Source organism: Oryctolagus cuniculus, chromosome 11, assembly GCF_051225735.1.
Source record: "Oryctolagus cuniculus isolate XC-2025 breed Fujian yellow rabbit chromosome 11, ASM5122573v1, whole genome shotgun sequence".
In the NCBI taxonomy this organism is placed as follows: Eukaryota; Metazoa; Chordata; class Mammalia; order Lagomorpha; family Leporidae; genus Oryctolagus; species Oryctolagus cuniculus.
Window position 1 is genome coordinate 24,027,686 of NC_142877.1, and position 24,609 is coordinate 24,052,294.

General features: G+C 43.9%; 1 protein-coding gene across 1 annotated transcript; it reads left to right on the forward strand.

Annotated features, from left to right (window-relative positions):
* The first annotated feature begins 112 nt into the window (after positions 1-112).
* EIF2S2 (eukaryotic translation initiation factor 2 subunit beta) lies at positions 113-23,341 on the forward strand. Its single transcript, NM_001082398.2, is given in 9 exon segments — positions 113-251; positions 6,750-6,927; positions 8,822-8,925; positions 13,746-13,881; positions 14,571-14,671; positions 15,251-15,399; positions 18,506-18,562; positions 21,976-22,061; positions 22,875-23,341. Coding segments are annotated over 9 exon segments (1,002 nt in total). The 5' UTR covers positions 113-236; the 3' UTR covers positions 23,051-23,341.
* The last annotated feature ends 1,268 nt before the right edge of the window (positions 23,342-24,609 follow it).

Consider the following 24,609-nt stretch of genomic DNA (forward strand, 5'->3'; position numbering starts at 1 on the left):
GTAACTCGCGCCACACGGGGCGCGCTAGGCCGGCTCTCCCGTGCGCCTGCGCCGTGGTAGGCTGTGCGCAGGCGCACTTTCAACGCCTGGGCTGAGGGCGGGGTGTCGTTTCCTTCGCTGATGCAAGAGCCTGGTGCGGTGGAGGGAGAGATATCAGCAAGAACCGAGCTGTCGCGGATTCTTGGGGCTGACCCATCCGACTTCCCGTCCGAGCCGAACCCACCCGAGCCGCAGCCATGTCCGGGGACGAGGTGAGGGCCCGAGCGCTAGGGCTAAGGACTGTGGCGGGAAGCCGAACCCACCCGGGTGTGGGACACCGGGCCTGCGGCCTAGCGGCCGGCCGCCGCCATATGGGGCAGCTGGGCCTAGGGCGGCCCGGAGCCGTGGAGCGGGCGAGGACTCCCGACCCTCAGGCTCGACCGCACCCCGCTCTCCTCAAGGCGGCGGCGCCAAGGCTGGCCTCCTCCCGTGGCCGGCATGGAGAGCACACGTTGAGTCGTCCTCCCCGAGGGGGCTTGAATGCCGGGTTAGCTCCCCAGCTGAAGCTGATGGGGGCTGGCGACCCTGCGTTCCTTCTTGCTAGGCGTTGTGGCCCTCGCTTGCCCTGCTGGGCATCGGGCTGGCCCAGGGGCCTCTCTCGGCTCCGCGGGAGCGCTCGTGAAAAACTTAGCAGGCTGGCTCGTGCGGGCCCCCGTCGCGCCCTCGTCCTCGACCCGAGCATTTGCTCTTGAAGACGACGAGGGGGCGAGAGCGCTAGGACCCGAGGAGATCCATCAGAAGCGACGGAGCTCCCGGGACGGGAAGTTCGCGGCGGGCCTCCTCCCCGAGCGTGCTCCCAGCCACAGGCGCAGGAAGTCCGGGCTGCCAGGTGGATGGGGCTTTCTCTGCCGTCGTGCTCGGACCCGGGCGAGTTTCCCTAAATCTCCTTTTACCAGTCTTGTCCTAGTTCGCGTAAAATCAAACGACTCAAGATGAAATTGACATTAAGTGTCCTCGGTGGGTGAGCTACGGCTTACCGGAGGGCTCCCCCCTGGAATGAGAGCTTATGAAGAATTTACGTTTCCTTGGCCTCGGAGAGGTGGAGGAGGGAGAATTCGAGGCTCTCTCGAGTTGGCTTTTGAGTTAGGCCCTGCGTGATGCTTAGAATGTCCTCAGGCAGTGGCGAGTCTTGATCAGAGAGACAAGTGTGTTCACAGAAAGTGGACACTTGGTCGTTAAGGAGTGAAGACGAAAAGCAGGTAGTGACTGCTCACGCAGGGCCTGCAAGAGCAAGTTGAAATTTGAAATATATTCTCACAGCACTTGTGTGACACAGCTGATGTTTTGTCCATTTTGAAGATGAGAAAACAGGCTGAAAGAGTTGGATAGTGCAAGTAGTCGAGCCAGTAGTATAGGTCAGATCTCTCCAGTATTGCTCCCATCTCACGGTGACTGGGAGGCTCTCACTAACTTAGAGAAACTAAGAATCAGAAGAAGGTAGACATGGCTCGAAGCTACTGTATGAGGGTGCTTCACAAAGTTCATGGAGAGTAGAATTAAAAGGTAAGTTTATTTGGTGCAAAAACATTTTAAAACCCTGCACACGTGCTGTAAGTTACAAGAGTAGCAGTGTTTCACAATAGTTGTCTCTACTCATTTTCCAAACTTTTTGCACACACAAGTACTTAGGGAGTACGAGATAATTTGGGGTTTTATTTTGTGTCTGGTTTCTATGGTAAAGTACTCACAGTGTAGTAAAGGAGGTAAGAGATAACAGCTATAGTGCAAGGCGCAAAAAAAAAAAAAAAAAAAAAACAACTAGTAGTTGACACCAGGGGAAGAAATAGGGTCATCAATTTAGTGGTTTGGGAGGATGGAATAGTTCATTTTTAGCACTGGGATCAGGTTTTGAAAGAAGTGGACTATGAATACATTGCTGAAGGATGATCAGGATTTTGTCAGAGTAGTCTAGTGCAAGATTTTGCAGTAGCCAATAAAGCATTATGCAACCTGATACCACTCCAGTTTGCCAAACCAACTTCGTTTTTTAGGGCCCAGGAAGGTTAATTCTAACTCTAGCTTGTGGCTCCCACCCTGTCAGCTGCGGGTTGTGGATAAGAGGCCAGTATGAAGAACAGAGTATAGTTTCTAGCTGATTCCTAAACCCGTTAATTAAGCCAAGACCTCACCAAAGTACAACCCTTTTAACCTTGTGTAACTATGATCTTTAAAAGGAGTATCCTAGAAATATGGTGTTAACTGGAAAGGAAAGAAATCCCTTAATTTGCAGGCATTTAGAATTGTTCAGGGCTGGTGTTGCGGCTCAATAGGCTAATCCTCTGCCTGTGGCACCGGCACCCCGGGTTCTAGTCCCGATCGGAGCGCCGGATTCTGTCCTGGTTGCTCCTCTTCCAGTCCAGCTCTCTGCTGTGGCCCGGGAGTGCAGTGGAGGATGGCCCAAGTGCTTGGGCCCTGCACCCCATGGGAGACCAGGAGGAAGCACCTGGCTCCTGGCTTCGGATCAACGCAGTGCAGCGGCCACTGAGGGGTGAACCAAAGGAAAAGGAAGACCTTTCTCTCTCCCTCTCTCTCACTCACTCTCACTGTCCACTCTGCCTGTCCAAAAAAAAAAAATCGTTCAGATCTTTTTTTTTTTTTTTGGACAGGCAGAGTTAGACAGTGAGAGAGAGAGAGAGAGAGAAAGGTCTTCCTTCCGTTGGTTCACCCCCCCAAATGGCTGCTACAGCGCGCTGCGGCCGGAGCGCTGCGCCAATCCAAAGCCAGGAGCCAGGTGCTTCCTCCTGGTCTCCCATGCGGGTGCAGGGCCCAAGCACTTGGGCCATCCTCCACTGCCTTCCTGGGCCACAGCAGAGAGCTGGACTGGAAGAGGAGCAACCGGGACAGAATCTGGCGCCCCAACCGGGACTAGAACCTGGGGTGCCGGTGCCACAGGTGGAGGATTAGCCAAGTGAGCCGCGGCGCTGGCCACACATCATTTTTTAAAAGCACTACCAGTATCTAAGATTTGCATATTTCCAGGTCCCATTCACAAGGTACCAGAACATTATACAATATGTTGGAATGTTTTGCAAAAAGAAACTTTAAAGTAAAAGAAGAAAGTTTCTGATTAAAATTAGAATGTGTATTGTGTAAAGTTTACAAAACTTCAGAATACGAAGAAGTAAAATCTTCCAAATTCCTGTTATCCAGAGATGCAACACTGTTCTGCCTTACCTCTCTCTGAAAGGAACTTCAGGTCAATGCCTTGCTTCTCTGTGGGTTCTTTAGTGACTAATACCTGCCTTTTAGATATATTGTGGCCTTAAAGTTGATTTCTTGGGTATGATGATGAAGGGGGAAAGACATCCACTTTGATAAAGCACTCCAGGCAATTAGGGTGATTTTAGCTGTATCTCTTATCCTAGCCTTCTTCAGCCCAACATGAGAAGTTGAAAATGGAAACTAGGCTTTTGATGACTTGGTTGTAGACTTAAAAAAAAATTAGCTCAAGTGATTCTATAGTTTATCAGAGGTACACTGTCAGTAACTCTGCTTCTCACAATTCAAACTCGTCTTAATAAATAGAACATTTGGAACATAATCACTGCATAATCTGGAAGTCATAAAATCTTCAGAAGCAATGATTTTAGTCAAGACTAACATTGGCCTTGTACCTTGAGGAGGTCTGCTTCAGGTGCTGGTTTAGTATCCCTGATTTCCTGATCTGTAAACTGCTTTGCAAGATTGCATAACTAAAATGAAGCAATGAGTGTATGTTAAGTATTCAGAGACAGTAGTTAAGAGATGCGAATAACTTCAGTGTATGATTTTTGCACGTGTATTATGGTTTACAAGGCTACAATGGAATGTTTTCTAGAGGATAAGAAGGTCATTGTGAGGCTGTCACCTGATGATTTCAGGATCCCTCCCATCTTTGGTCTGTCTTGCTTAATCATAGTTAAAAGGAAGTTAATATTTCAGGGGACTTGATGCTTGAGAAAATGCATTAAGTGGATTGTAAGCCCTGTAAGAACCAAATTTACAGTGCCTATAGTCCTGTCCATCATTTAGCTCCGTCTTTGTGTTCAAGAAAGAGGAAGAACCGTAGCCACCTCCTTGCAGCATATGGTAGTGCTCAAGTAGTAGAAGGTCAGCAGTGAGGGAGTCTTTCCCCTTGGTTCTTCTGTCCTGGAAGGGAGGGACACTTTTAAGTTTGCCAGGTAATGTTTTTGAAACTAACTACACATCAGAATCACTCATTTACACACAGTTGAAACTTTGTTAAATAAAGTAGGAGGGACTAACTTTAAAATGAGGCTGTCTAAAAATTTCCTGGATCCTTTGCAAATAATTCTCTATTGGGTGTGGACAGTAACTACTTGCCTTATTACAGATAACAAAATGGTTTCAGTCTAGTGTATTTTCCTTAATGTATTTGTGACATAAAGAAATTTATCTAGAATCTGGGGAATTTTTGGAGAGTATTGTAAGTCTTAGGAAATTAGGTCACCTGAGTTGATGTTTCAGTGATAAGAATCAAGAGATGCCATGCTTTGTGACCTGTGAAGCATTTTATGTAAATTATAATTGCTAATGTGTATTGAGTACATGCTGGGCACTGTGCCTAGGGTTTTATATTTTTTTTACACATTTAATCCTCCTAATAATTTTGTGAAGTTTGTTTTTAGTTCTTTTGCTTATCTCCCTTTTATAGATGAGGCATGGGATAACACAAGTACAAGCCAGAATCAAGATTTGAATTCAGTCAGTTGAGTTCCAGGCTTGTTTTTTTTTTTTTTTTTTTTTTTTAAGATTTATTTATTTATTTGAAAGAGTTAACACAGAGAGAGGATAGGCGGGGAGGGGGGGTCTTCTACCCGATGATTCACTCCCCAGTTGGCCCCAATGGCCAGAGCTGTGCCAATCCAAAGCCAGGAGCCAGGAGCTTCTTCCGGGTCTCCTACGCAGGTGCAGGGGCCCAAGGACTTGGGCCATCCTCTACTGCCTTCCCAGGCCATAGCAGAGAGCTGGATGGGAAGTGGAGCAGCCGGGACTGGAACTGGTGCCCATATGGGATGCCGGCGCTTCAGGCCAGGGCGTTAACCCACTGCACCACAGCGCCAGCCCCGGGCCCCCCTCCTCCCTTTTTAAGATTGATTTATTTATTTGAATGTCAGGGTTGCAGTTGCAGAGAAGGAGGGAAAGAGAGTGAGAGGTCTTCATCCATTGGTTCACTCCCCAAATGGCTGCAACAGTCAGGACTGAACAAGGCCAGAGCCAGGAGCTTCATCTGGGTCTCCCATGTGCGCTGCTTTCCCAGGTGCATTAGCAGGGAGCTGGATCAGGAATGGAGCATCTGGGACTTGAACAGGCACCCATATAGGATGCTGGCACTGCAGGTGAGAGCTTTACCTGCCGTGTCACAACGCTGGCCCACAGACCTGGGCTTTTAAACACTTCACTGTCCACAGAAGGTCATTGGGCAAAATGCTGTTTAAGCCAGGTAGAATGTGGACAAATACTGGGAAGGGGCTCAGGAAAGAAAAATTTGCTTGGGATTTAATCCATTTCTCTTTGACCTCAAAGATGTTTTTTCTGCTCTATCAGGCATCTGCCATTTATGTATGAGTATCTAAACAATTATGTTGACAATAACTTTTTTCAAGTGATCAGTACAGTATACACTAGCTTTTCTATTGCAGATACTTAAGTAAATGTCATCTACATTTAGAAAATGTATGTGAGACATTAACTCGAGAACCTTAAAAAACAGTTTTTTTTAACACTTCTTTATTTGAAAGGGAAAGAAATATCATTCGCTTGTTTACTCCCCAGATGCCCACAGCAAGGGCTAGCCTAAGCTGAAGCCAGGATCTAGTAACTTCATCCTGGTCTCCTATGTAGGTGGCAGGAATTCAAGTACTTGGGCCAATGTATTCTGCTTCCCAGCACTTCATTGTGGAATGTCTCTCCAATATAGGATGCCAGGGTCCCAAGTGGTAGCTTAGCCTGCCATACCACAATGTCCACACACCTCCCCCCACCCCTTGAGAACTTCTAGCAAAACAAATGAAAAGCAGAATAAAAGGTTATATAGATGTTTCTCTTTTTCAGAGATTTGCTGTAGGAAGATTTGCTGATAGACTTCTGTTACGGTTTTTCTGAACTTCAGGATGAATTTTTTTATTTTTTAAATCAGATCAAGTCTCCAAGTATAGCCAAAAGGGGGGGGGGGGGGAGTAGTAGCCCCAGGTTCCCAACCTTGAATAAAATATTTATAACCCATATACAGGCATGGTTTTCTGACCTATAACGTGAGGAGCAGAGCTTAGGTTGTTTCTGAGGTCCCTTTCCTAAATTCCATAATTCATTCATAATGTCTAGATTTGCGTATGAAACTAAAAGTGAGGTTGCTATATCTTGTGGAGTATTTTGCAAATTGAAAGGCATATGTTATAGATGCGTGCACACACACCCTCATCTGCTGGATACTTAATAATATATGGAAGGTTGGATAGGTATTTTATTTTAAAATCCTCTTTGGTGTTTTAATTCTAAGACTATGCTTTTTGAGGATAAAGAATATTTGGGGCCGGCGTGGCGGCTCAATAGGCTAATCCTCCACCTAGCGGCACCGGCACACCGGGTTATAGTCCCGGTCGGGGTGCTGGGTTCTTTCCCTGTCAAAAAAAAAAAAGAATATTTGGAATGTGAATATCATTTAAAACAATCACTTGGCCCCTTTTTCTTCTTTACTGTCTTTTAAACAGATGATTTTTGATCCTACTATGAGCAAGAAGAAAAAGAAGAAGAAGAAGCCTTTTATGCTAGATGAGGAAGGGGATGCCCAGACAGAAGAGACCCAGCCCTTAGAAACAAAAGAAGTGGAGCCAGAGCCAACGGAGGACAAAGATGTGGAAGCTGATGAAGAGGACAGTAGGAAAAAAGGTGAGTGAGTGGTTGGTGTGAGACTCACTGTTGTGCTAGGGAGCTTTGGTTCCAGTAGTGTTTTGGATTTTGTGCACGTGATGACTTCTTAGCCCAATAAAGCTGTTCAGGACAGTCCAGGTCATCAGTAGCCAGTGTCCACTGGACCTTGCTGATTTTTGGTAGGCTTATTCTAGGGAAATTCCCACTGAATTCACAAGTGGCAAAGATGATGAAACTTCATCATTTCAGGACTGGTTTTCCAATTTAACCTGTCAGATCTCTTCAATTCTTTTTTTTTTCTTTTTTTTTTTCTTTTTTTTTTTTTTTGACAGGCAGAGTGGACAGTGAGAGAGAGAGACAGAAAGGTCTTCCTTTGCCGTTGGTTCACCCTCCAATGGCTGCTTCGGCCGGCGCACTGCGCTGCTGCGAAGGCAGGAGCCAGGTGCTTCTCCTGGTCTCCCATGGGGTGCAGGGCCCAAGTACTTGGGCCATCCTCCACTGCACTCCCGGGCCACAGCAAAGAGCTGGCCTGGAAGAGGGGCAACTGGGACAGAATCCGGCGCCCCGACCGGGACTAGAACCCAGTGTGCCGGCGCCGCAAGGCGGAGGATTAGCCTAGTGAGCCGCGGCGCTGGCCAGATCTCTTCAATTCGAATGGTGGTTGTAATTCAGTATGGGCAGAAAGAAATAGGACCAACATAAGCAGTTTATGTCTTAGCAGGTCTGAAATTTTATAAGAGGTTAAAATTACAGCCTAAAATGTTTGAGGTTAGACAACTTGGTTTAGTTATTCACTCCTGATATCTAACATAGACACAGTTTAACTATTAGAAGCAAGAGATTCAGTAAACATAATTTGTGTCAAATATAAGATTGGGATAAGAGAACCGACATTCATTGAGCTTCTCCCATGTGCCCAAGTGTTTCCTACATGCTTAAAACAAGCTTGGAAATTAAATAATTTCTGTTGTAATACAGCAGAATGAATTTATTAGTAACTCCTGGAAGCTAGCAGGAGGAGCCTGAAATATTCTTAGTATATAGCCTGCCAGAGAAAATGAAAAACTTACTGAACAAAATCCACTATTTCTCATTGGTGGTAGGTATAATTTCATTGAGATTCATATTTTTGATACAGCCTTATTTTAATGAATGCGAAATAATTAAGGTCTTTGGACAATGTTTTTGCCTAGGCTCTAGGATTTAGGTGAATGAGACTTATTCCTTAGTCTGTATTATGCAGAGGAGAGATAGACAAGCAAACCGGAACTAAGAACTTCAGATGGGTTGGTACTATCCAGAAGGTACTATCCAAGCACCTTGGGGACCCTTAATGCAATTGAGGGGAAAGGATAAGTTTAAAGAAGGCTTATTGTCCCATGAGATGGAGGTCATAGCTGTATGAGAGGGCCCACAGGAAGGCATGGAATTGAGGCTACACACATACTGTACTAGGAACTGGAAGTACTTGCGTAGGGCTGGAGGCAGGAATTGATGTATGGGTGATAAGAGTTGTGGGAAAATGGGAGAGAGAAAGCTGGAGAATCTTAGAAATAGAGCTCTGACTGTACCTTGGGAATAATGAGGAATGATACACAGATTGGTAAATATTCTCAATATGGTCCCTTAACTATTAGCTGGTAGTCATCTAGCTATTAATTAATAGCTAAAACATGTTGGTATAACTCATAGTTAGATGCCATTTATTTATTTTATTTGAAAGGCAGAGAGACAAAGATCTTTCATCTGCTGGTTCACTCTAAAATGCCCACAATATCCAAGGCTGGGATGGGCTGGGCCAGACTGAAGCTGGGAGCCAGAACTCAATTTGAGTTTCCTATGTGAGTGGCAGGAAACCATCTACTTGCCTGCTAGTTCTTAAAAATTGATAATTCTCAATCTGTCTTTTTAGATGCTTCTGATGATCTAGATGATTTGAACTTCTTTAACCAAAAGAAAAAGAAGAAAAAAACAAAAAAGATATTTGATATTGATGAAGCTGAAGAAGGTGTAAAGGTAGTATTGCTTTCTTATTGAAGGTAAAATTTGACCTCGTGAAAGGTTGCAAATGGCTGACATCCTTCCCACTTCATCTTACCTCCATATTAGCTTTACTTTTACTGTTAAGTATTTAATCTCCACTGTAAAAGGTTGTTTTTCTTGGGAGTGTATCTTTTTTTTAGATTGATTTATTTTATTTAGTTGAAAGATAGTGTGACATAGAGATCTTTATTCTGCTTCACTCCCCACGTGACTGTAAATAGCTAGGTCTGGGCCAAGCTGAAACCAGGAGCCAGGAACTCCCTCCTGGTCTCCCACATGGGTGTTGGCACCAAAGCGCTTGGGCCATCCTCCACCATTCTGTTAGATGCATTAGTTGAAACTGGATGGGAAACAAAGCAGTCAGTATTTTTTTCTTTCTTTTTTTTTTTTTAAAGGGAGAGAGATCTTCCATCCACTGGTTTACTCCCCAAATGGCTACAACGGCCAGAGCTGGGCCGATCTAGAGCCGGGAGCTTCTTTTGGGTCTCCCAGTCTCCAGCTTTCCCAGGCACATTGAACAAGGAGATGGGTCAGAAGTGGAGCAGCCAGAACTCAAAACAGTGCCCATATGGGGTACCAGTGCCACAGGTGGCAGCTTTACCCACTACACCACAGCGTTGGCCCAGAGCAGTCAGTACTTCAACTGGTGCTCCAGTATAGAATACCAGTATCACGAGCTGCAAGCAGCTTAACCCTCTACACAGTGCCGCCCCTTGGTGGTTTATCTTAAAAGGATCATAACTGAGAAATATAAAGTGAGACCTTGTGTATTATGTTGTGTCCTGTTTAGAAGATCACAAAATGCCTCTTGTCCTCAGTTACACTGAGGTTTTTGGCTGAGGGGAGCGAGTTCTATGAGAAATCCTGTGGAGTAAATATTGCTGTGATATCTTCTGTTACACTTCTGGTAGTGAGTTGAATATCCACAAACTTGGGTGTGTACCTTTGAACTCTAGCCTGTGGTGGCTGCGTGGTAGCTAATGATAATGTGGCCTATAGGCAAAGCAGAGCACTCAAGCCAGTTTTTTTTTTTTTTTTTTTTTGACAGGCAGAGTGGACAGTGAGAGAGAGAGACAGAGAGAAAGGTCTTCCTTTTGCTGTTGGTTCACCCTCCAATGGCCGCCGCGGCCGGCGCACCACGCTGATCCGATGGCAGGAGCCAGGTGCTTCTCCTGGTCTCCCATGGGGTGCAGGGCCCAAGGACTTGGGCCATCCTCCACTGCACTCCCTGGCCACAGCAGAGAGCTGGCCTGGAAGAGGGGCAACCGGGACAGAATCCAGCACCCCGACCGGGACTAGAACCTGGTGTGCCGGCGCCGCAAGGTGGAGGATTAGCCTATTGAGCCGCGGCGCCGGCCAAGTGTGTGTTTTTTAAAAGACTTATTTTATTTATTTGTAAGGCAGAGCTACAGAGAGACAGGGAGAGATAGATCTTCCATGTGCTGCTTCACTCCCCAAATGGCTGCAAAGGCTAGAACTGGGTGGGCCAGGTCAAAGCCAGGAGCCAGTAGCTTCTTCTGGGTCTCCCATGTAGGTGCAGGGACCCAAGAACTTGGGCCATCTTTCACTGCTTTCCCAGGCCATAGCACAGAGCTGGATCGGAAGTGGAGCAACCAGGATTCAACCCACATGGTTTGCTGGCATTGTGGGAGTGGCTTAACCTGTTTTGCCAAAATGCTGGCCTCAGACCAGGTTTTTTTTTTTTTTTTAAGATTTATTTATTTATTTGAAAGAGTTACACAGAGGAGAGGCAGAGAGAGAGGTCTGAAAGTTATTTTGAAGTAGGTGGGTGGGTAGGTAGATGAATAAGAGGGGTTATGGATGAAGGAGAGAGGAACTGAACGTCTCTGTTCTTCTGCCTAAAACTTAAAAGACTGTCCAGGAATCACTTGAGCAGAACACACATCTATTTAGAAAACCCAGGGGGCCAGCGCCGTGGCTCACTTGGTTAATCTTCCGTCTGCAGTGCCGGCATCCCTTATGGGTGCCGGGTTCTAGTCCTGGTTGCTCCTGTTCCAGTTCAGCTCTCTGCTGTGGCCTGGGAGGGCAGTGGAGGATGGCCCAGGTGCTTGGGCCCTGCACCCCATGGGAGACCAGGAAGAAGCACCTGGCTCCTGGCTTCGGATCAGCACGGTGCATCTGCCGTAACGGCCATTTGGGGGGTGAACCAACAGCAAAAGGAAGACCTTTCTCTCTGTCTCTCTCTCTCACTGTCTAACTCTGCCTGCCAAATAAAAAGAAAAAGAAAACCCAGGATGATATCAATTTTATATGTATATATTTATATACAGAAAGACAGCAAGAGTGAGAACACATACTCAGATACTTAAGTGTTCCATTTTACTCTGTGTCGGAAAATTTTCCTTGGTAGTTTTTTTGCTCAAATCCAAGTAAACTATATCCCATATGTAGCAAGAAATAATTCATTGAGTTTTAGAAACAATGTCATAATTTTGGTGATTTGGTTAGTTCAGTAAATGTGTATTGAAGATTATAGTGAGTCAGGCATTGTATGCTAATTGCAAGAATACTGAAGCGAATGAGATACGCGTCTCCTTTTCTGATATCTTAGTTCAGGGATGATTAGAATCCTTTAGAATGGGATTCTCTTCTCTTCCTGCTATTGTAGGACAATTGGAGAAAGAAATGCTCCGCTTATACTGAATAAATGAGGTTTAAAAATCCTGGATAAAATTGGCAGCACAGAATGTGCCACAGAAAGTCTTGATTAATATGGCGCTGATGGTTGATTCCTCTAGTAACTGGTGCCTAAAGAATTATTGATTAGCTCTACTCTTAAGTGTCCGGATGCTTTTTTCTCTGCTGTTGAAGTAAAAACATAACATAAGAGGATGTTAAAAATATTCTGGTCTTCAGGCAAGACATGAATGTTGATTTAAAGATAAAGTCGTCTTGGATTATCTTCAACTTGAGTTTTTAGACCATTACAGTTCTTTTGAGAAACACTTGTATTCTCTGCCTTAAGCTGTGTCTTGACCCGTTTCAATGTAGATCTTACTGGGATAAAATGAATAACAGTGTAGGACTAGAAACAAGCTGATATGTTTTAATTTATATCCTGCGTTTCCAAGTTTCTTGTTTATGGAAAGTCATCCTAGAGACTAGGTTGTTATCTGGCTTCCTGTTTATGTATGTCTAGCTTATACCAATGGCTTGATTGGTGTTTGACAGCTAAATGTGACACCAAGACCACTCACCTGGATTTAAGATCCCAGATCTGAGCTTGATTTACTCCCAACTATTCCAATTTGTTTCACTGATTTCTGAAATCACTGTAGCCATTGTCACAATAGTTGATGATATAGGAATACAAAAAATAGTTAATTGATAGGTAATATTGACGGTACACTTTGGGATAAGGGATTGGATAAACTGGTGAGAAGAGAGAAAAGACTGGAAATCAAAATTGGCCCTTTATAACTTTTCTAGGTGTTAATACCTTGTTTATATCCATGCCAATAACAACTAATCTTGAGGTTAAGCTGCACCTTGTCTCCATCCCTAAATTATGTGGTCCTCATTCCCCATGGGTTCTGCCTTTCCCTCTTTCATGTTGTCATCTTTTGAAGTGATGTCCAAAGACTTCAACTTGTCTGGTGCCAGGCTGTCTGTGGTTAATAATAAAAAATAAATATTTGATCTTTGTCCCTGGTTCCTGGTATATAGCTCATGAAACCCTTGCAATCTCCAAAGTGATGTCTTTTTTATGCTAATAAGATGGCTGGAGGTCTCTCAAAAGCTCTAAGATGGGGGCTGGTCACCAGAAAACCATACCATGATTAGAAGGTTGGAACTTGCATAACCTGTGACACTTCCAAGGAGGGGAGGAGTCTGGACCTGGGTTCTGTCACCAGTGAGCAATGACATGGTCTTGCCTACCTAATGAAACGCCCAAATGACAAAAGAGTTTCAAGACTTCTGACTGGTGAACATGTAGAGATGCTGGCATGGTGTCATGTCTGGACCTTCCCCCACAGCTCCTTCCCCTTAGACCTTGTCTTATATCCCTTGCATTTGTTAGTTCCTGAGTTGCAGTCTTTATAATAAATTGGAAGTAGTAAGTGAAACTCTTCCCTGTGTTCTGCGAGTCATTTTTGCAGGTTATTGAGTGTTAGGGGAGTTGAGGGACTTCCCAGATTTACAGCCAAGTTGGACTGCAGTGTGAGTAACTTGGGAACATGGCACTGGAGACTAGCGTCTGAAATGAGGACGGCCTTGTAAGACAGAGCTCTTAAACCTGTGGAGTCTGACGTTAACTCTCGGGGTAGTTATTAGAGCTGAATAGGAGGATATACCTAGTTAGTATTGGAGAGTTAGAGGATTAGTGTGGATAAACAAATATTTGGTATCAACAGGAAAAATCTCTCGCACTGACTGCATCAGATTCACTTAGAAACTTCTTCCAAAAAGTTCCTGAACTTTGTTCCTGCTGAAGTTTATCAGTCAGAAGATTTGGGATTTTCCAGGTGATTCTTACGGAAGCCTGGATTGGAAACATGGGCAATAAATAATAAGATCCCAAGGCTGAAAATAAAAATAAACTGTAAAAAAGCAGGAGAGATCCCACGAAAGTAACTTGAGGAATTCAGTTTAAATGGCAAAGACCTCTCTGAGCCAGTTTGGCCCACTTGTGAGAGGTATTTCTTGTCTGAAACTTAGCTTTGAATATTTCCTGCCAAAATCAAGTTAACCCATGTCATTTGAAGGAAAAGGAAGAAAAAAAAAAAAAGTTCCGGTATCAAAACATTGAAACTCGTATCTCAATTTCTTAGGATCTTAAGATTGAAAATGATGTTCAAGAGCCAGCTGAACCAGAGGATGACCTTGATATCATGCTTGGCAATAAAAAAAAGAAAAAGAAGAATGTCAAGTTCCCAGACGAGGATGAAATACTAGAGAAAGATGAAGGTAATACTGGGGACTCCACAGCTCATTTTTAGCTTATCTGAGCCTTTAGCCCTAGTTTCCTGGATGGAGTTTGTGGGTGCCTTTACAGAGATTTTTCTCCTACCCCTTATTCTTGCTACATGAAGCTGAAGGGAAACAGTATCTAATTTAACATTGGCAGTTAAAGATTTCATGGGGGGAGAATTTGGCAGTTATGATTATATTAAAACACTGATTCAGACTTGAGAAAATTACTGTAACTGGTTTAATGTTAAAAAGTGTTTTGTTTAGTTTTATTAAAGTTTCTAAATGTTATAGGGTCTTTGGAGAATTTTAGAATAAGCAGCAGATGGGTTTTTATGGATATGGAAATTGTTTAAGTGTGTCAAAACAGTTGGACTCTTATCCTTTAATTATGCTATTACATTATCTTGTGTTTGTTAAGGCAAGAAACATTTCAGTGTGTCTGTGCTATCACAAACTCCTAATCAGGACTCTGTTCAGGGGCTTTTATGAAAGTCATAACATCTCTAGCTGTAAGGGAAGGGGAGTTGTTCTTGATAGCTTTTTCTTTGAGGCTGTTTATGAATGCAGTTGTGGGAGAGAAGACAAATGTCTTTGAAGTTTTCATTTCTCTAGATCTGCACTCTCCCCCTTTTGTTATTGTCACAGGGCCTGCCCCTCATTCTTACAGTCTTTGTTATCTATAGCTTTAGAAGACGAAGACAGCAAGAAAGATGATGGAATCTCATTCAGTAACCAGACAGGCCCTGCTTGGGCAGGCTCAGAAAGAGACTACACGTATGAGGAGGTAAGACAAAATTCTGTTGTGACAATGGGCTAAGCTGTTCACTACAGCTCAAAGAAATACATACTTGTTAAATATTCCCTGAATTGAAAGATAGAGACTGAGGTATGCACTGATGGAAAAACAGATGGGGAATGGGCCTGCAATATCTCCAATAGCCCACCTGGGAGCTGCTTGCCAAAAATACAGCAGTCTCACTGTCCCCACCTGAATTTATTAGGGCAGGGAGCTTCCTGGGAATTTGGAGCAGAGGTGACAGAAAGGCCAATTCGAGGCCAGGCTAGTCTGGGTTTTGCTTGTTTGGGTCCCCTGAATATTTATTTGTCTGTGTATCCTACACTCTCCTATAGCAATAGAATGGAAAGGGGCTTGTTGATTAATTTAACTTGAGGGAGTTGCTGAGCATCAATAATGGACCATACTCTGGTTGGTGATGCCCTTAAGCAGCTGCCAGAACATGTAGTGATGCTAGTATATTTTAGTAAAAAGTGATGTGTGCTTTGTTAAAGCAGAGTGACTCACAGGAACTTGGTACTCCTGCTCTTGCTAAGAATGTGCACAAATACCACTTTATTTCTATAGCTACTGAATCGAGTGTTCAACATCATGAGGGAAAAGAATCCAGACATGGTTGCTGGCGAGAAAAGGAAATTTGTCATGAAACCTCCACAGGTCGTTCGAGTAGGAACCAAGAAAACTTCTTTTGTCAACTTTACAGATATCTGTAAACTGTAAGTTGCTTAAAAAGAGCTTCCTTCCCAATTGCCAGATCATCAGTGGCATTTTAAGGATACCAGATGTCCTTATTGTAGACTTCAATGTGGTAAAAAAAAATTTTTTGAAGGACTGAAGGACTGCTTGTTCTTTAGTTCCATAAGTGGCGTGTGCTTGTTGTAGAAAAAATAGTGAACAAAATCAAGATGCTTACACTCAAAGTTCTACCACCCAGAGATACCACTTGTTGTCATTACTGGTATTAAAATTTTTTAGACTTTGTCTGCTGATGACAATATTAACATATGCTCATTATAGAAAAATTACATATTTTTTATACAGTATTATATAAGAGTACTTAAACTTTGTGGAAAAGGAATTAAAAGATATGGCTATTTTGATGCAAAAAAATTTTTCTGTAATGTATTCAGGTGAATGGCAAAGCTGGAGTGGGGAGAGATCTCGATTTTTTTTTTTAAAGATTCATTTATTTATTTGAAGGGCAGAGTTACAGAGAGGCAAAGGCAGAGAGAGAGGTTTTCCATCTGCTGGTTCACTCCCCAAATGGCTGCAGCGGTTGGAGCTGGGCCGATCTGAAGCCAGGAGCCAAGGAGCCTCTTCAGGTCTCACATGTGGGTGCAGTGGCCCAAGCTCTTGGACCACCCTCTACTGCTTTCCCAGGCCATAGCAGAGAGCTGGATCGGAAGTGGAGCATCCAGGACTTGAACTGGCGTCCATAGGGAATACTGGCACTGCAGGTGCCAGCCCCTAAGATTCATTTATTTATTTATTTGAAAGGGTTACAGAGATAGGGAGAGACAGAGAGAGATCTTCTATCTGCTGGTTCATTCTCCAGTGGCCACATGGCAGGAACTGGGTGTGCCAGGCCAAAGTCAGGAACCAGGAGCTTCTTGTGGGTTTCCTACATGGATGCAGAATGGGAAGTGTAACAGCCGGGACTTAAACCAGTGCCCATGTGGGATGGTGGTGTGGAAGACGGTGGCTTAACCTGCTGCACCACAGCACTAGCCCCTTGATCTTTCATCTGATGATTCACTCCCTAAATGGCCACAATGGCTGGGACTGGGCAAGGCCAAAACCAAGGAGCTGGACAGGAAGTTGGACAGACAGGTCTGAACCCTGCGCTTGTATGGGATGCTGGCATTGCAGGTAGCACCTTAACATGCTGCACCACAGAACAGACCCTGCAAACTTTTTTTTTTTTTTTTTTTTTTTTTTTAAGATTTATTTATTTATTTGGAAGAGTTACACAGAGAGAGGAGAGGCAGGAGAGAGAGAGGTCTTCCATCTGCTGATTCACTCCCCAATTGGCCACAACTGCCAGAGCTGTGCTGATACAACACCAGGAGCCTCTTCTGAGTCTCCCTTGTGGGTGCAGGGGCCCAAGGACTTGGGCCATCTTCTGCTGCTCTCCCAGGCCATAGCAGAGAGCTGGATCGGAAGAGGAGTAGCCAGGACTAGAACCAGCACCCATAAGGGATGCCGGCGCTTCAGGCCAGGGCATTAACCTGCTGCGCCACAGCGCTGGCCCCTGAAGTTCTTTTTTTTTTTTTTTTTTTTTCTCATTAAAAATTTAAACCAGGAAATATATAAGGATTATATAAGGATTAGCATAAAAGACATCAAATATCAAGTATCTGAGTTAGGTGTATACTGACCTTTGGACACATTGCCTCAGGTCATAGATTTTTGTTAGTTTGTTTAAGATTTGCTTTATTTATTTGAAAGACAGAGAGAGGGGTCTTCCTCCCTAAATGGCTACGAAGGCTGGGGCTGGGCCAGGCCAAAGCCAGGAGCTTCTTCTGGGTCTCTGTATGGGTGCAGGGGCCCAAGCATCTTCTGCTGCTTTCCCAGGTGCATTAGCAGGGAGCTAGATGAAGTAGAGCAGCCGAGACTCGAACTGGCACCCACGTGGGATGCTGGCATTGCAGGTGGCAACTTAACTTGCTATACCATAACACTGTCTTGTACTTTTTGAGATTTATTTATTTGAAAAGCAGAGTTAGAGAGATAGAGGAAGAGACAAAGAGAGTAAGATCTTCCATCTGCTGGTTTACTCTCCAAATGGCTTAAAGGGCCAAGGTTGGTCCAGGCCAAAGCCAGGAGCCAGGAACTTCGTCCGGCTCTCTCATGTGGATGGCAGGGGCCCACATACTTAAGCTGTCTTTTGCTTTCCTGGGTGCATTAGCAGGGAGCTGGATCGGAAGTGATGCAGCTGGGATTCAAATCGATGCCCACATGGGATATTGGCATCACGGGTGACAGCCTAACCTGCTATACCGCAATGCCAGCCCTTTAGTATTTTATTTTTTTTTTTTTCAAGATTCATTTATTTGTAAGGCAGAGTTAGAGATCTTCCACCCGCTGGCTTATTCTCCAAATGGCCCAAATGGCCACAACAGCCGTGGCTGGGCCAGGTTGAAGCCAGGAGCTTCATGGGGTCTCCCACGTGAGTGCAGGGGCCCAAGCACTTGGGCCATCCTCTGCTGCATCTGCAGGTACATTAGCAGGGAGCTGGATCAGAAGTGGAGCAGAGGCTGGTGCCTGTAGTGCCAATATCCCATATGGCACTGCTGGTTCGAGTCCCAGCTGATCCACTTATGATCAAGTTCTCAGGCTCTTGCCACCCACGTGGGAGACCTGGAAGAAGCTCCTGGCTCTTGGCTTCAGATCAGCACAGCTGTAGCCATCTGGGGAGTAAATCCATGGATGGTGGATGGAAGACCTCTCTTTCTCCTCTGCCTTTCAAATATGTAAATAAATCTTTAAAAAGAAAACAAGTGGGCAGCAACTAGAACCTGCACCCATATGGGATGCTGGTACTGCAGGCTATGGCTTAACCTGCTACACTACAGCATTGGCCCCTTAATACTTTAAAAAGGATTTTATGGTTATAGTTATGTCTATATCTTATATCTTCCTTCCCAGAGGAGAATGTTACCCTCTAAAGTTTGCCTCTCCATGTTTCTACACATTTTCTCATGTGTATGTGTTTCTAAATAGATAGTAATCATAGGTCAAAAATAGTGAAGAGATGGTTTTTTAGAAATTTTGACAGGTTTCCATGAATGATAAGGTTTACATGTTTTATTTTCATTTTAGATTACATCGTCAGCCCAAACACCTCCTTGCATTTTTACTGGCTGAATTGGGTACAAGGTAAGAACCTATATATTCATTTTTAGTAAGTTACTACTGGCCAATTCATAAGAACCTCTTTTAACCTGAAAAGTATAAGTAACTTGCTTTTTAAAAAACATCTACCTGATTACCAAGAAACTTCAGGGAAGTAGAAAGAAATACTACTTCATTCCTCTAGGAGAGCTTGGCTGCTTAGGAACCAGGTTATGGCGTTGACTCAACAGGCTTACTTGTATACCAACACAAGAGCCATTTTTAGAGTTTCCTGCCAGTAATTGGACAGGAATTAGTTTTTTGTTTTGTTTTTTTTGTTTTGTTTTGTTTTGTTTTTTGAGCAAATGTTGAGTTTCAGAGGAAGCCATTTTTCTTAAGTCAGAATTGGTAAGGCTATTGAAGAAACAGTTTGTAAGTTGATGAGTGGCATGGGAGGAACCACTTTAATGGAAGTAATATCCCTGCCTTTGGATTTGGAAACAGTTTCAGTGAACTGAAATTACAGTTGGTTACATAGCCAGTTAGTGGTACAGTCAAGATGCAAACTCAGGTCTGTCTCTGGAATTTGGAAGGCAGAGTTAGAGAGAGGCAGAGGGAGGGAGGGAGGTCTTCCATCCGCTGGTTCATTCCCCAAATGGCTGCAATGGCCGGAGCTGCACCGATCTGAAGCCAGGAGCCAGGAGCTTCTTCCGGGTCTCCTACGTGGGTGCAGGGGCCCAAGGACTTAGACCATCTTCTACTGCTTTCCCAGGCCATAGCAGAGAGCTGGTTTGGAAGTGGAACAGCCAAGACTTGAACCTGCATCCATATGGGATGCTGGTGCTGCAGGCGGCAGCTTTTATCCACTATGTCACAGTGCTGGCCCCATGAAATTTGAGCTCTTAAAATCTGTGCCTCACTGGCAGTACAGAGAAAATTAAGGTGTTCTGTGCTCTTTATACTCTTAAAATTTAATTGGGAATTTATTGTACTTGCTGTGTAATTAGAGTAATTTATATGTAGGTTCTGTTGTAGAACTATGACATATTTAGGAGAAGAAAATAGGGACAGACACAGAGAGACTTCCCATCCATTGGTGTAGTCTGCAAATACCTGCTACAATAGCTGGGCCTAAACCAGGAACTCAATGCCAAAGCCAGCAGCCAGAAACTTAAACCAGTCTCCTGGATTGGTGGCAGGGACCTAACCAACCACTTGAGCCATCACGTGTTGCCTCCCAGGGTTCAGGGTGCTGGGATTGGGAGTGGAGCCAGTGCTTGAGCTCGGGCGCTCCAATATGGGAGGCCTGTCCCAACCAGCAGCTTCACCTCTAGGCCAGCTGCTGCCCCGAATTGTGTTTTACATATAAATTTGTTACAATTGTTTAACTTGCATAAATTGGTCAAGGACCAACTCTAGCAGTGCTTTTTCTACTTTTCAGGATATCATGTACAGTTTTTGTATAGCAGGGTGTATTAGTTATATTTTCATCACTGTAACAAATACCTGAGAGAAGTTACTTATGAACAGGGTTTATCCCCGCTCAGTTTTGGAGGTTCACATCCCAAGGCTGGGCAAGCCCCATTGGTGTCTGGTGCCTGATGAGAGTAATGAATGACAGAACACATGCAGAGAAAGGATCGCGGGGTGAGACAGGAAGCCGAGAGAGAAACAAGGCCCAACTCAGCCAATCTCTTCTCCAGAGCATGCCCCTAGGGACCGAAGGATCCCGCCCCCACTTTAGATCCACTTCGATAGTTGGATTAAGTCTCTGTCCTCTTCCAATAATACCACCTAGGGCCAGTTTTAACAATGTGGGCCTTTGGGAACACTGAAGGTAAACGCAGACTCTAGCACAGGGTAAATTTTTAAGTTGTACCAGAGAAATAATTGTCAGTGGGTTAAATATAGGATTGTTGAGGAAACTTCTTTGATAGTGAATGAAAGAAAATTTTCCTGCATCAAGCATTGCACTCTCTAGCTTGCAGATAAGGGTTATAATCCATGGAAGACGATTTGAGATCTACTAAGTTACATGGGCCAGTGTTTAGCATAATGGGTATGGGTACCAGTTCAGGTCTCAGCTGTTCTCCCTCCAGTCCAGCTCCCTGTTAATGTTCTGGGAAAGCAGTGGAATATGGCCCAAGTCTTTGGGCCCCTGCCACCCACTTGAGAGAACCAGAAGAAGCTCCAGGCTTCAGACTGGCCCCAGCTCTGGCTGTTGCGGCCATTTGAAGATTGAACCAGCAGATGGATGCTTGCTCATTCTCTCTAAACTGCCATTCAAATAAATGTTGGGTCACTCCCCAAATGGCAGCAGTGGCCCACACTGCGCCAGGCCAAAGTCAGGAGCTTCATCCAGGTCTTTCACACAGGTAGCAGGTGCCCAAGCACTTAGGCCATCTTCTACTGCTTTTCCCATGCGATTAGCAGGGAGCTGGTTCAGAAATCGATCATCTGGGACTTAAACCAGTGTCCATAAGGGATACCAACATTGCAGGTAGCAGCTTTACCCACTGTGCCACAATGCCAGCTCTGAGGATGTTATTAAACCCTTATACTTGAATTGCAGAAATTTTTTTTGCAGAAATCCAATAAATATAACTTAAGTTCTTGCAGACAGATTTTTGTTTCACTTAGTGATTTATAAGTTTTAACATGAGAATGTCTAGTGCAGAGCTTTCTCTTTTCAAGTGCTTGTCAAGAGCTTCTTAAGTAAATTATCATTGGCAATTTGTGGTCTATGACTTCAACTATTTTTGGTAGCCACTTTGAGATACTCAGTTTACACATTTAAAGCATATAATTCAATGGCTTTTAATATGTTCACACTAAAATTAGTATGTATATCACTACAATTGTGTATTTCCATCATATATACTTTTATTTATTTGAAAGGTGGGGTTATGGAGAGGCAGAGAGAGTGATCACTGGTTTAGTCCCTAAATGGCCACAGAGGCTAAGGCTGGACCAGACTGAACCAGAAGTCTCATCCGGGTCTCCTACATGGGTACAAGAGCCCAAGCACTTGGGCCATCTTTTACTGCTTTGCCAGGCACATCAACGGGGAACTAGAATTGGAAGCTGGGACTTTATACTTTTAATCATAACTGTATCAAAATTTGTAGTGCACTTACAGCCCATTTACTTTGCATAAAGTGTGTACACAGTGAAAGTTTTTCTTTCTCAGGTGAATGGACTGTCATATGCAACTGAATTCATTTTGAACTTAAACAATTATAAATCTGATTACTGTCACTGGAGATTTAGTTGGCTGAAATTGGTTTTAATATTAGGAAATATGGTCAGATCATCATGCACCAGCTACTTAATTAAAAATGTTGAGAAACCCGTTTTTCTAACACTGATCCTAGCACACCATTGAATATATTTTAAATTCATTAAATATGAATATGCTGTAATTTTTCTCAGGAAAAAATATTTGTGTTTTTTCATAGTGGTTCTATAGATGGCAATAACCAACTTGTAATCAAAGGAAGATTCCAACAGAAACAAATAGAAAATGTCTTGAGAAGATATATCAGTAAGTATACAGTTTGGCTTCATTGTATCACTGAAATGTTCTCTTCAGATTGCAATGTTCTGAGGAGAGCCATTTGTTTTTAATGAGCCTAGAAAAGCTTAGCATTTAAAAAAAATGAGGGAGGAAATGATAGTGACAGAGGATGGGGGTAGGGAGAGATGGCTCTTGACTGCTGACCCAGGGCTGCAAAGAGAGGGTTTGGAATTCTTAATACCTAGTTGATTGAGGCTGTTGGTTGGCTCTGGCACTGTGAAGGTTAAGACAGAAATGTGGTCTTAATTCAGGTGTGAGCTGCCACCTTTTATTACCTTAATCACTTAATATTGGCTTTATGAATTTCTGTCTAGGAAGGCTGGCTTTCCTGTAGCCAAAACCAAGACTAGGCAGCTGGCAGTCACCTCTGCAGCAGCTGGCATCTGGAGTCTTTTAAAAGCTCACGTTTTAGTATAAAAGGCATCGCTGCAATAGCTTGTGCTTTCTTATCAGGATAGCTGGATCTAGCTGAGCTCCCCTCGTTTGAATGCCCAGGTAAACTGTCCTGTCAGCTTGGGTTTATGGAGCTCCATATGTATGAAGATAATTAAAAACGTTCTTAGAAAAATGTAAATTATAGGTGAGTTCATTTGGTGCAAAGATACTTTTGAAATCCATGCATGTGAAAGATCTTTAAAAAAAAGTTAATATGGAAAAAAGTGCACGGATTTAAAATTTTTTTTACACCAAAGTCTTTTAATTCTGTTTTTCCAACTGTCAGAGGGCGGGAACCTCTGCCTCACTGAGCCACCAGGTAATGATGTGTTCCTTTTCCCACAGAGGAGTATGTCACTTGTCACACGTGCCGATCACCGGACACAATCCTGCAGAAGGACACCCGACTCTATTTCTTACAGTGCGAAACTTGTCATTCTCGATGCTCTGTTGCCAGTATCAAAACTGGCTTCCAGGCTGTCACAGGCAAGCGAGCACAGCTCCGTGCCAAAGCTAACTAATTTGCTAATCACCACTGATTTTGCAAAGTGTGTTGTGGAGAGTTGGCTGGACAGGTTTCCCATCAGAGTGGATATGCTATTGTATTAAAAGCAAGACAGAAAAGTCGCCAAGTTCTTTGAGTGGTTGGTGATCGGAAATCCTTGCAAGATGCCGATGCTCAAGCTGTTGACATACTCATTGCCTACTTTAACAACTGTCAGAAAAACATAATGGGGTAAGGAGGTGCTTTTTTAAAATCGTTCATAGACTTCTGTAAAATGCAAGATAAATTAAAGTTATTATAACAGTGATTCTTTCAATTTGGTTTGTCCTTCAGTTTTCTTTTCTATTAAAATAACTCAGCAAAAACAAAGCGAAACAGTTTGTGCCTGGGCTGTAGTGAGGTCTCTGTATCCTTGTCCTGAAAAACTGGACATTGGCAGGCTCTTCAGCTGGGCAGCCATTTTTCTTCTCACTTCTCTTGAGATAACAAAGTTAAAAGTGGATGCAGCAGGAGATCAGGGAAGACTGCCCAGAGAAATGGCGAGATTTGAATTCTTTACCTTATGTGAGGATTGTTGCTAACTACCTCACTGCCGGATCCTCTTCCATCTGTTACTACATGAGGGAATACAAGGTGCTAGGTACCCCTCCCTCCTTAATTTTCTTCCATAATGGCCACAAAGAGGTCTTAGAAAACAGCCCCATGATGTCTTGTAACTTGATACACTAAAAAACTCTAGTGAGTGTACTGCTATACGCAGTACAGGGAGCTCTTCTGAGAGTCCAAATGGTAATGCCAGAAGAATCTTTTTCTTCCCATCTTGTGATCAGAGTTTGAAAAAGGCCCACCACAAATGCGTATGTTTTCTGTAGCTTTGGAATGTGACTGTGAGCGCTCAAGAGATGCTGCTGCTTACGCGGTGTTTCTGGTGCCTCCAGTTCTGCCTCCCGAGGACTTGGCTGGAAGGGTGTTCCTGCACTGGTGCACCGGGGAGAGGGCCATCTGATTTGTCTGTGCTGTGACCTGCCTTGCTCACACGGGCTGAGGATAGGGGCACACACAGTGCTTTCTGCTTTTTTATTGACAGACTTCACACTAAGTGGCCCAGGAGCAGCCAGTGTCTCATCCATGTTGTTTTTAATCACTGTGACCCTTAATTTTATTAAAGTACAAGCCAAGTGTTAAACACCTTGGCCATGAAGTGGTAGAGGGAGCCTTCCCTCAATCCTGTCGGTCCTCCTGCAGGGACTGCACACTGGCTGAGCTGCCACCACTGCCATGAAGAACCCAACTGCTGTTTATGACCCCGTTTTCCTTTTTTTGTATCTATGCCCGTTGGATATTATTGCGTGAATAAAGCAAGGATCAGTCCTCTTGTGTAATTAGCGCTCCACTGCTTTTGTGTGTGTGTATGTGTGTGTATTTCTTTACTTAAAGGGAAGGCATGGGACTTTATAGTGTGATGACAGTTGGCAAATAATTATTTGGGAGATTTAAACTTAATACTCAAAGCAAGTTCTAAGAACCATCTCTGAGGCATCACTGTAATAGGCATCTCTCAAAGTTTTATTAATC